Below are 13257 nucleotides of genomic sequence, written 5' to 3'. Positions count from 1 at the left end.
GGTGCCAACCTGAGCTGGGATGGGCGGTACTTTACGTTGAAATAAACAATGGGGTTGTGACCTAAAGCTAAGCTAACCTAACTTGGGACAATTGGCCCTTACCTACCTAACTAACCTAAGTCACCAAGTCCTCACCTAGTGTGGCTGTCACTTTGAAAACGTACATCCCTTACCTTAAGCAGAATCAAATATTGCACAAGTATCATGGAGATGTTAGAATGCATATGGTAGTTCACTTGTTTTGAGCTTTTACTCACTCATAAACCCTAGTTTTCCACTAAGGTCCTCCATAATTGTAGGATATAAGGGGGTCCTGTATCTCATACATGTATTAAATATTCAGTAAAAAAAATTTCACTTGGAAATTTGCAATACAGCTGAGATAATTTGGGGGAACAAGAGTTAGACTTCACCACCATAAGAGCCATGACAAAGAACTGAAGCTTATATTTTCAAGCAAGGCCAGAATCCCAAAACTCCCACTTGATTAGTGAACCTTAGAACAGAGGAACCCTTCTGGGTTCAGCAGGGTCCACTTACCACATTTCCAAATGGAAATAACAAAAGACGTTCAGAATACGCTATCCATATTTACTCACAATGCATCAAGGCAAAAAATATATATATTTATGATCAAGAGCCCCACTTACATGAACACATGTTTTCCGTATTAAGCATGTCAAGGAGACTTAAGAACGAAGTCCTCCCCCCAAAAAAAAAAAATCAGTATTGTGAGCCTGTATTCAAATAAAAAAATACAATGTATTTAACGTCATCACCCCTAACCTAAACTACCCCACAGTGCCTATCAGACAGGGGTACCCTTGACCTGGAAACCGCCCCCCTCCCCTGATCCCCACTCAACCTGAACTAGGGACCCATAAACCAAAGGGAAACCACAATACCATACTTACTTGCTTATTAGGCGTCTTCTTTGTCATATCCTAAAGGACTCAATCTCACACTTTTACAGTCCCATTTTCTTGACTGACATTTTGCTGGTGCTTCTCAGAACTCTGGCGTTACGTCTTGTGTGAATTTTCGACATGCAAGCGATTCCATGCATCTGTATTCAGCCATTGCATTCTGATCTCATGGGAACAAATGTTTCATCCCGTTTGTTTTTGCAAAGACATCGGTGCGCCAAGTTTCAAGTTAGCTCTCACTTTTCACTTAAAGAGTTTACTTAAGTTTCACTGTCTTTCTCGTGAGGTCGGTGAGGGTCCATGATGATGCAGCTTTACGATTTCTCCTGGTTCCGTTTGTGAACAGTTTCCTGCTTCTAACGCACGAAAACCTGTAACCACCTGGCGCAACAAATCTTAATCAATGAGCAGTCTGTTTTTTGTTCATGGAATGTCGGTCAACAACTTTGATAACTTAGAGTATCATGGAACAGCCATTGTTGTTGACGTTTGTGAGACAGAAAGAGGGCAGCCGTTGTCCAGTGTGTGGGTTGTTGGGGAAACAGATTGGCACTGAATTTTTTGTACCCTTGCTAGAGTAACTCTATTGTCACTATTAAGCTCTTGGAACTGACAAATCATAAAAGCAGCGAGAGTGAATGTGACGACTGAGCACTGGAGAAGTTAACAGATTAATGGTTTAGGAGGATTACGAAACGAGGGTATCCATCTTGTAGTGATTCTCACATATTTGCAAAATGCATTTCACTTGGCAATGGTCGATCAACCCATTGCATCTATCAACGTGCAGTCTGCCATGTCTTCCGGAATACAGCCTTTTGCGACAGTGACTTCTTGAATTTAGCTTCGAAAATTATTTTTAAAAAATATCTCGCCTCAGTGAAACTTAGTCTACGAAAACAACGCCGCCCAGTAGAAAAGGGACGGAAGAAATCATGATTACGATAAAATTCGAATATTACTCGAATGGATCCACAAACTCTGTCAGATTCCGTTAATTAACACTAACAGTCTCCGTAGTTTTTCGGTTCCAAAATTTTGCTTCTTCTTCTATTAAGAAATCAATCAGGGGCAGGTTGACAGGCAATGAAAGAGCCCTTTCGTGTTTTCTTATTTTTCTTTTAATAGTGTTGGTGGTATGGCTACACAGCATACTTTTACATATATTTCTGAGCTGTTTATAAAATATACAACGTTGAAAGTAAGCAAACAGCAGAAAGTCATTCGAAATTTTACAGACCATCAGTTGAATCCAGTAAAAATAGCCCTCATTTGTCACTAAATGTCACATCTTGTTACAAAGATATGCAGCCCTATGTGTTTTCGACCTATAAAATAGGTATTGACTGAGCTTTCCCGTTGAAAGAAAGCACATTCCTAGTTCTTGTTTTGCTGTTTTTTCGGAAGCTTTCGTTTACATTTCCACTGCAGTGGACGAGACATCAGAGGCTCAAGAGAAAGGCGATTCATTCCTAATTAACGTGAAAATGACTAAATGCACACTATAAATTTATATTTAAAAAAAAAAATCCTTCGCTGATTCTTCTGCATGAAGAGATTCTTCTTACTGATAAGTTTACAGGTTAACAACAAAGAAAAACAAACTTGAAATTTTACCAAATTTAGATGGGTTTTAGACATTACGTTATTTTCTTGATACAAACACGCCTGCCGCAGTCATCAAACTGTGATAGTTACTTTAAACGAAGCAGCAGTGTTTACTGCTTTTTTTTTTCTGACAACTGACTGTCACTTTTACGTTTTGAGTGAAGAGATAGATATTGGTTGATTCTATGTACAGAGCTACGCATTAATCTCTTACAGGGACAGAGGTGGGAATAAGTTTATAGCACCTTCAAAGTGATCCCAGATTTGGAGGAACTACGTCACAGGAGACCATAGATAATATATCACTCATATTTCCTAAAAAGGGACTTTGGAACTACAAGACTACATAAGGGATGATTTCAAGATGACCCGCTGCTATGTTAAACCTGGTTTAACATAGCCAAATGAATAAGTATCCAACTTCACAAAATTTTAACACATGTGAAGGCTTTATCAACTTAGCACTTGTAAAGACTTTATTACCGTCTTAAAGCTTATAGCAATGGTCTTCAGTGTTTCTTTACATTTCTATTTGGTCGATTCTACGTTTAAAAAAATTTAAAGTTCTAGTAAAAACTAACAGAAACTAGTTCTATGTCTTGTGATTTCAACACTTCCATGTTAAGTATTTCAATACCTTTTTAACTTGAGGAACAGACATTTTTTTTCTGGCTTGTTTCTTGTAATCTTTAAACTAAATCACGTTTACACTACCATGGTAATGTAACAAAATTGATATACATATATAGTGTAACAGCAACATCGATTTTGTTGAGTTTCATCAGTGACGCATTAATAAAATACTACAACAGCTCATATACATATATTCCTCCTGCCTCTGTCGTCCCGTATGTTGCACTTAGCTTCTTTTGAAACGAAACATGATGTCTGCCCATCTCCTGCAAGAAATGGTTCCTGCGCTTCACAAGAAAACAGCAAAATTGACACTGAAAAGATCTAAAGTCGAAACGAAGAAACATAAATCCTGTTCAACCGTCCGCCATTGTTGAAACTAAATCAGATGTATTGTACGAAGCCTAAACACTTGGAGATTAGGTATCAGTAAAACCACTGAGCATGTTTTTATGAAGATACTTGTACGTTCTTTGAAGGAAGCAGACTTTCTTACTCAGCTGAACAAGATTTCGTTTCGAGATATAAAGACTGAACCTTAATATAAGGCACCTAAGACTTTGAGATCGTTGAATTTTGAATAAAACGATGAAAAATGAAACTCATGGGAATCACATTCCGATGTCAATCTGGAGTAGAGAAATATGATGTCGAAAGGTAAATGGGCTTGGTTGCATAGCAAAAACTTACTCCTAAAATCTGTTTACAAAGCCCACTTTCCAGTGAATCATTGACCAAGGGGCTTTCTTTCTCGTTTCCGATATATGTACATCAATAAATATAAAAAATTTTGAACAAGTCATACATTATAGAAAAATAGAAATAGAAATTTCATTTCTACTGCTCTCCCACACAAGACAGTTGATAAAGATTTCTCCTACTATAGACACACTCAATTCATGTAAATGTACATAAATCTATATATTTACTCCTGTACACTGGCATAAATTTACAAGTCTTCTCCGGCAGATTACAAAGTGGTGCTCTCATTTGATAGACAAGAACTCTGCGTTTGAGAATTACAATCCCGCTTCTATCTGCTGCTAACGTGTATCAGTTTCCATTACTAAAGTGGGGTAGATAGCAAGAATCATAATTTTCTAATGAGAATTTATAAATACACTCGTCATTTTTTCCTACAATTTAATTTTTTTCAATATATGAGGTTTGAATTCAATCTTTACAAGCTAAGGAGCTGAAAATATAATAGCACACAAGCTATGAATATTCGTTTCCCAAATCAGGTTACTTTTAGCCAAGAGATGTCAGTTCTGAAGGTACCCACAAATGTTTGATGTGGTCTCCATCAGGGAATACTAGTGATTTACTGACTGAGCAGGACTGGCAGCTTCCCTCAAGGTCAAACGCTTTATGCGAGTATAAAGTTACGTCTCAACAAACGTTATGAGAGCCTGTTAAGAATGATTTACAACTCTGGATATTCATAAAAGGTACTCACAGTGCTGTTGGGAGTGCAAGAAATTTAGACAATGTTAAGAGCTCTCTTCTACTATCAGAAAAAATTGTCATGGGGACTGACAGCTCCGTTATTCCTAAAAAACCGTCTAAAACCCCAAAGTCCCACATTTTAGGTAACATAAAGACATTGCAATTTCGTTGTCATGCTGTCATTACCGTAGCTCACTATTAGTCAGAGCTCAGCAGGCTCCGACATGGTACACTTCAACATCATTGCGGCATTCTGCGCAGGATTCTCAGATATCAAATACGAGGACCACCCGTTTGGTCAATGTCTTCACAAAGGCACTGACAAGAAGCAAAAACAAAACAAAAAATCACATGCTTTTTTTTTTTTTAAATCCCACATTGTATAAAACCCTCAGAAGTTATAGAGACATTCCTCTACAATAATGCAAAATAGTGTTTCTGACAAGAATACTGTATTATGCTAAAATGTACACGTGCTTTTTTTTTTTTTACCTCTTTACTGGGCCACTGGATCATACTTTTTTTGCGTTTGCTAGCAGTTGTTTACTCAGTTACACCACCACAAAGAGTATCTGTATATAATTCTAGTAATGCCATAAAAACCACACTGCTTTTAGTGTCCAGAGATAACTCCTGAAAGTGACTTACAGCTCCACACTGTTAGAATTCTAAAGACATCATCAGAGACTGACACTGTAGGGTGCCATTGTTTGAATGTCATTTAGAGTCGACGTGAGTGTGACGAGAGTTGACAACAATGGTTATGACCAAGAGATACAGAAATAAGCCAGTTAAGAAAGTGCTTTTTTTTCTATTTTGCCCGTTATTCACAACAGGCATGTTTTTTTTCGTCTTTGATCAGCAAATGCAATAGAGGTTACCTTATTTTTTTCCTTTTTATGAGTATAATTTTCTCCCCCTCTTTACAATCATAGCCAACTTCTTGCAGGAATTAGAATACCACTATGAAAGAGTAAGTCAAATATCACCGTGAATTACATTCACAAAAAACAATATATTCGTATATATATTTTTTTCAGAAAAGAATGTACATATGAAAGAGTCCAGCCTCATCACACCGCAGACAAGGTTGCTGTCACTGGGAAAAGACACTGACCGTAGCATACCAAACAATCACTAGCTACTGAATCGTTTATATCCTCCGTTACTCGGGAGGTCGTCTTGGAATCCAGGTGTTGTATTGGACGCCGTTTGCAGGTTCCACATGCCGTTGTTTATGTTCATGGGCGAGATTCCATTTTCTCCTATGTCACTGCCTCCAATGATGCCGTGCATGCCGTCGGAGATGCTGCCATTCACTCTGCCGTTCATTCCAGACGTTATGTTTCCATTAAGGCTGCCGTTTGGAGTCTCTGCGATCTGTAAAGAATATGACTCAACTTTAGTAAAATATAAATTATATAATCCAATTGGTTCTTAGCCACGCAAAAATAAATCTAATCCTTCGGGCCAGCCCTAGGAGAGCTGTTAATCAGCTCAGTGGTCTGGTTAAACTAAGATATACTTAACTTTTTTTAAGCTCTTAAAATCTCTAACATACCTTACTGTACTTTGTATGATCAAGAACATTTTTAGTATGATCAGAAATCTTACATATCTTGTTTTATATTTCCAACATATAAAAGTTTCACAAATACAAACATATTTCTTTGAAGCTTAACCAGGTATAAAGAGTGAGAAGAGTGCTATATAGTGGGGGAAGGTTCTTCCTCCCACTGGGGAGTCACTGAAACTTGTTAACAAGGCAGTTAAGTGCCAGCAAATGAGTGGAAGGTATCACCCTCTCTCCTACCCTTGTGGTTTCTTTGCCCACTGTTTGAGTACAAAAGTCTCTGGCGTATTGAGGCAACTTTTAATTTCGATGTGGATTCTTTCTTTCAAAATCTTTATTAGTGTTTCTGTTGCCCACTTGTTAGCTAGTTTTCTGTATTTTTCCTACATAAATTTAAGAGGGATGTTTATTCTGGTGATGGTGGTAAGATTGTGATCAAACATTAGAATGGGCATCCAGAGTGCGAGGTGTATGATTACTTTAAGTGTTACCCTATCTGTTGCTCAACAATAATACTGTTCTTTTTGCAGGGGTCAGGTATGCAGTATGGATCCTCTTTGCATGTAGCATCTGCCATGTACAGCAGTTCATTCTCTTCCTACCAGTCTTTTACCACCATAACCATGGGATGATTGAATAGGAAAAAGAAGCTGACAGTGGCGGGCTAGACTGATCCAGGTGGCTGCAGAGACTGAAATCACTTCCTCACATAATGCCACCATCTATAGATTGTGGTAAGCTGGAAGAAATTGCATCTTCTGCTCAAATGGCTTAAAAATTACCAGCACATGGCTGTATGGTACCAGGTACGATAGCAGCAGTGAGGGTCTCACCCTAAAACACATCTCAAAAGAAACACCCAGTGTGGCTTGGAGAGGTTGTTCTTGGTCACTTTCTGCCTTGGCGAGGCCTTGGTGCTTGCAGCAATATTAGTCAGCCTCCAGCAACCTACCCCTCAAGCTCTGCCATTCAGGTAGGAGGAGAGTGATGATATGGCCTGGTGATGGGACGACAAGAGTTCTTTTAAACTCCCCTCCTCAGGAGATGCTGCTGTTTTCAAATGTGTTGGAGGAGGGGTGGGACCTAGTTGTTTTGGATGTGTGGACACTAGACAACCTTCACCTGTATGTCAATATTCTGGAAATGCATACAGTGTTGCTAGTCTTGCAAGCATTTCAAGAACGAGCTATGACCCAATCCATTATTCTGACAAGCAACAATTGTGTAGTATCATATGTCGTTGGGCATGGTATGGATAGTCTCTCTCCCATTTACCTGCTGGCAAGGCAGGTGTATGTATGAGTGGGCAAGTCACAGTGCCAATAATCAGTCAGCAAGGTACATTACAGACAGGAAGAATGCTGTGATAGACCAGCTCAGTTGCAAGTAACAGAACTGTCCCTACATTATTGATGTACTGACCTCCCCAGGACTCACCATGATCCTGATGGCTCCTCATCAGCTAAAAGCCAACAATCCTGACCTGCTGGCTCTTCTCAGCAAGGCACTGAGAGAGATAACCCCAAGGGCTACTCTTCTTTGATAGCCCCATATGCTGAGGAAGAGCCAACCCATGATTTGGTTGTACCCTGTATGGAAGATGCTTTTTGCACAGAACTGAACTGAACTGAATATAGAGTTTACACCAAAGGCCAAGCACTGGGGAGTGCAGATGTCCTGTACTGTCCAGTGGGTCTTAGTAGCTGTACACCCGGGTATGTGGGCCATCTGCTGGTGTTGCACAGTATATCCAGTTGTAAATGCTCTTCAGTAGATTGCAGACTTCCTTGCTCACCTTAGTGAAGACCAGCTCCTTTCAGAGACTGGTGAAAAGCCACTGCCCAGGCTTGAGCCAGAGTTGTCCATGCTCAACAGGAGCTTTTAGCAATTCTGCCTAACTTGTCAACTTAATCCCTCAAGGTGGGATGTGACTCTCACTCTCCAGTGCCTCACTCAGCCACCATTTGAGCCTTTCTCCAGTGTCTCACTCAGCCACCATTTGAGCCTTACTGTTTAAGACTTTTCCTGCTAGCCTTAGCTTATGTTCTTTTGTACTAATGCTGGCAAATGGGAGTTGGGATCCTTTTCATTCTAATGAACTACTCAAGCATGCACATACTGAAGGCTGGTGTCTGGCAGACCTTTGCTTCTTAATGAGCAGATCGATTACTGTGCTCCATAAAACTCAAAAAGCCTTACAACAAGCAATAGTGTAGAGATTATTCTGTCACTTGCAACTAAGCTGGTCTACCACAACATTCCTCCTGTCTGGAATGTGCATGGCTGATGGATTAAGGGAACTTTTCTACATGGATTTGGCCCAAACTTTTTGGACCCTTACTTCTAGGATCTATGGTGACACCTATCTTCTCAGGCTCCTTTTGGACAGAATAGAACCTAGCTTAAAATACAATGGTTGGCATAGGCTGCAATGAAAGGGTTCCCATTACACAAGTTCTTTGTAAGAGTCTATCCCTAACCTAATGCCCATCAGCCTCTACAACTGATATGCCATGCTGCATAGAAGGTTACATGAGTCATCCTTTCCCTCCTCATGCACAAGACAGCAAATGCTGATATGGAACCTAACAAACCTCCCCTAGAGTCTTAAGTGTCCTAGATAAAAAACAATGGCATATATTTATGTTGGAAGAAATAAATTTTTAAATAATCTGCTTTTCCCTAGGTACAAACCCGAAGTTTTTATCATAATACAGTATCATATCAAATAAACCCTGCTTTATCCCGACTGCTGCAGGAAAAACTGAGTGTCTCCATTCTGCAGACAGTGTGAATGAGCAGTAAACCCTCCACTCACCTACCTGTCATTACTCAACTGTCTTTTTAACCAGCCTTGATGACCATTTTTAGCGAATGCTCTTGTATTATACAAGATTGCAGGTTTGCATATCTACTAAAATTGCAACCTAATTTGTGTTTATTATGTTTATGGGGTACCACGTCCTGGTGATGATGATGGTTAGCTGCTGCCCATAAGCCAGAAAATATTTTTTAAACTATACATATAAGGACATGTAAACTGTGGGCAGAACTGCATCTTTGTAGTTTCCTTCAAGTATTTTGTATGCATCCATAATTAACAATTCCGGGCTGACAGTTTCTCTTGCTTTAGATCTATGGCACATTTCTTCACTGAGAATATGGTCTTCAAATAACATAACTATATCTTAAAAGATACAGTTTTTCCTCAGAGTAACTAGCTTAAGTAAAATCTAGGTTTGTAATTTGTGGTATGGAACAGAGGTTGTATCTTGAAATGGAATTTACATGATCATAGCGAAACATGGAGAAACAGGAAACATTTTTCTCAAAATACAGGCCAATGACAAAAATCAATTCTAATGAGAACTGGAAAAACTGATCAGCATTAAGGAATGTCATAATTTGCCTAAACATTAAAAGTTTCATAAAACTGAACAACTCTGAAAACATTTTTTCTCTTTAGGTAAACATCCATTTGTTTTCAAGTTATTAAAATGCACAAAATATTTAATTTCAGACATGAATGATCACATACTAAAAAGTTTTATATCCCCATGCTTCCTGTCCAAGTAAATTTCTATAGTATGCACTAACAGGACCCCTATCTTGCTTTCCATGAAAAGTTTTCTACATTACCTGAACAGTATCTCCATTTTGTTCCCTAATATAAGATGGGTTCTCGAAGGATATTCCTCCATTAGCGGATCCTTTTCCTCCAAATAAGTGTTTCTTACGAGCAAAGAACACTGCCACGACCACTGTAGTAGTCAACAACACAACGACAACTCCGCCAATTGCTACGCCTACACCAGAGCTTCCTGGAAGGGTAAAAAAATTTGGTTAAATAATGAATTCTGTGTCAAAACTTGAATGTCATTAATAAGATACCACTGTTATAGGCCTAATGAGAGTGAAATAATATCTCTATTCTTTCAATACAACCTCTTATTAGTAATAGGGAAAAGTAAGACAGAAGAGAGTAAATGCTAAAACAAACTAGGTTATTGTTGAACAATTGTGTGCATAAACTACTATGATTCATAATGTGAAATCTTCATTGCAGCTGACTTGGTAGCCACATTTTACACTATACCTCTTTAACTGGCTTACACACAGTTGCGACAAACTCATTTCTGACAAGCTCCTTGCATGACCCTCCTATAAACTCCTTCAAGACCAACTCTCTTTTAACCAAATACTTGTATCGAACCAAAATTCATGCCCATGAACTCCGTATATCTTCATAAAGGAGCAATCATCTGAACATGTTCAGTTCACCATATCAGATCAGCACCGACTTGCTTATTGTGACCATGTACCTTTGCCTTGATCTGTCTTAAGAAAATCTGGCTGTAATCCACGCAACAGGACACTTTCACCCATTCAGTGCTTCAGACAGTGAAAAGAGGGTTGAAGTGGTTGGAAAGCAAGATGGAAGAAAGGAAGCGAGAACAAAGGTAGAACCTAAAGGCTGAAGGATGCCACAAATAACCTTTAGTGTTACCTTCAGTACACCACGTGAGGTGCAGACAGAGAAAAGAGCCTAAGAGTATTTACCATTCAAACCAGAAACAAAGCCAGTCTGGTTTAATTGCTAAATACCCTGGCTCTTTTCTCTGTCTGGGACCAAATCTACCATTACAGTGAAAGAGGACCACTTCTCTTGCATTCTTCCTTTTGTATCCAGGCTGTTACATTGTAACCAGCATTATCTTGGCTTGAAGTGGACCTATTCCCAAAAGAATCCCTTTCTCCAAGCTAGCCTTCCTTCTTCCATGTCTTGCCTTAGGTGGGCACTTATTCCCCTCTATAAAACTGATGGTTACGTATTGTTTCAGTTCCTCGAAGCTATGGTCTGAATAAAAATCACTGCAAGTAAAATGTGTGGAGTGCCACTACATTATCATTTCACCTAGGAATTCTTCAAGGATCTCTGCTGTCAGTTGCTACCACCTCATTTTAGCTGAATTTGCCACATGATGACTTTCATATGTGCCTTTATCTACACAAGGATGGCCCTGTTGTCAAACCATGATAAACTACTGTACTTTGCTGCGACGTGCACCAATCCTCCGTATAGTCTGAATGATGAATCAGTTTCAGTTTAATCTTACATTATAAGTTATTGTAAATATCATCAAAACCCTAATCAATAATGTTTATTTTAAAATTTCACATGGAAAAAATCTTAAAAAATTGCAATGTTCATATGTCTCAATCTCTGAGATTTCAGGTCAATATTGCTTGGACAGATAATGGGATAATGAGATACGATAAAGGGCCCCCTAAAAATATACCTGGAAAATAATGATAACAATGATGATGATGATGATGATGACAAAATAGTAAGACAAGGTGATCCAGTTAGTCATGTTTTATAAGTCAGGGCAAAGAGATAATCATAATATTTTTTTTATTTAAAAAAAAAACGCTTGGAAAAAGCACTTTGCCCTTCACAATTTGTAAAAATTATTTGCTTGTGTCATTGTGCATGTAAATTGAGTATTTGTGTATAGGCTCATGAATACTGTACCTTCATTTTCATTTGCTTCATTTAAAACTAAAGGTATTTTGAATTCAGTTTATTAATAACATTTTGATGAGAGGAATAATGTTGGCAAACATCAGATTATCAATAACTGATCAACATCAGATGGTTATCAAAATTTATTTTAACTTTAAATACACATTACCTCAAGAACCATTATTCTCTCATGTGGATGTGTGTCCTTTTCAAAGCCACAAAAAAAAAACAAGCTAAATGTCTAGCTCAATGTTCACGAGTATCACTTACTAGCTAGTAGCTAAGCCTCTTCTGAGGAAATTAAAATGATATACACAAAAGGAAAATAAGATATACACAAAAACTAACTCCACAAAATTAAATGTCATATGTTGAGCAATACCAGTAAAAAACTACTCTTAAATTTGCCAATGCATTTTAAGAGCACAAAAACCATACACAGAAAACATTAATACATACGTGAAAATTATGGAAGGCAACTACAGTATTATAAAACTAAATAATTAGAAGCACAGTTCCATTAGCTGCAAAGGCACTCACAAACAACTCTTAACACATATCAAAGTCTACTGGATTACTTAACAGTCATGGTAATGAATAGCTCCTCATCGCCAGTGAACTGTAAGATGAACACTGATGAGAGTAAAGAAGACATTCACAAGAGAACATCTGCATACAAATGACTGAAATAAGAATCTAAAGTCGTATTCTGCCCAAAATCCATTTCTCGAAGAAGAAGAAGAAGAAGAAGAAGAAGAAGAAGAAGAAGAAGAAGAAGAAGAAGAAGAAAACAAAAAGTTACACAGACAATGAGTCCTTACCTTGCAAATTGGAAGACGTCACATAATTAGAACTGTGGGTGAAGTTGACTGTAGGCGTGAGAACAGAAGTGCCCTGAGAGTTACCAGCCTTCACTGCTATCTCGTAGGTCATTCCCTCCTGGAGACCCTTAATGGTCATTGAGGTCTCCGAGGTATCGTTCTTCATTGCAGTGCGGTTGCCAAATGGCCGCCAAAACACTCTGCGAAGCACAGGCATTGTAAATAACAAACGTAAAAGCCAATTGTGAGATGGATTTATTTTACTGAAGGCTGTGCAAGGTAAAAGTCCAATTATAAGATGGATTTTTTCTTACTGAAGACAGTGCAAGGTGAAAGTCCTTTCAGAATTATTCCTGAAAGAACAGTCAGCTCTCCAAACTCAGATCTGTGCTGAGCTTCAAAACTGGTGAGGACGGGAATTGATTGAAAAGAGTGATAGTCCTTTCAGAATTATTCCTGAAAGAACAGTCAGCTCTCCAAACGCAGATCTGTGCTGAGCTTCAAAACTGGTGAGGACGGGAATTGATTGAAAAGTGATATTCAAGGGTATCTATTTTTTTTTATTGCTGGTACTGTTAATACATTAAAAGACCATGTACAGCCTACTGTATCAGAAAAGAAGGATCGCAAAAACCACTTCCATTAGGAAGAATTTTGGCACAATTTGTCTTGTCTTGATATATGAGCATAGTATACAATGACAGAAGGTTTAAAACACTA

General features: G+C 38.4%; 1 protein-coding gene across 1 annotated transcript in view; it reads right to left on the bottom strand.

The window, feature by feature from the left end:
- Positions 1-2024: 2024 nt before the first annotated feature.
- Positions 2025-13257, bottom strand: part of LOC136851942 (Ig-like and fibronectin type-III domain-containing protein 2) — a 485632-nt gene continuing 474399 nt past the window's right edge. The window contains 3 exon segments of the mRNA XM_067126307.1: positions 2025-5996; positions 9829-10010; positions 12538-12737. Coding sequence (XP_066982408.1) covers positions 5754-5996; positions 9829-10010; positions 12538-12737 — 625 coding nt within the window. The 3' untranslated portion in view covers positions 2025-5753.

This window comes from Macrobrachium rosenbergii, chromosome 24 (assembly GCF_040412425.1).
Source record: "Macrobrachium rosenbergii isolate ZJJX-2024 chromosome 24, ASM4041242v1, whole genome shotgun sequence".
In the NCBI taxonomy this organism is placed as follows: Eukaryota; Metazoa; Arthropoda; class Malacostraca; order Decapoda; family Palaemonidae; genus Macrobrachium; species Macrobrachium rosenbergii.
Note: the sequence above shows the minus strand (reverse complement) of the source record. Positions and strands in the feature narration are given on the sequence as shown.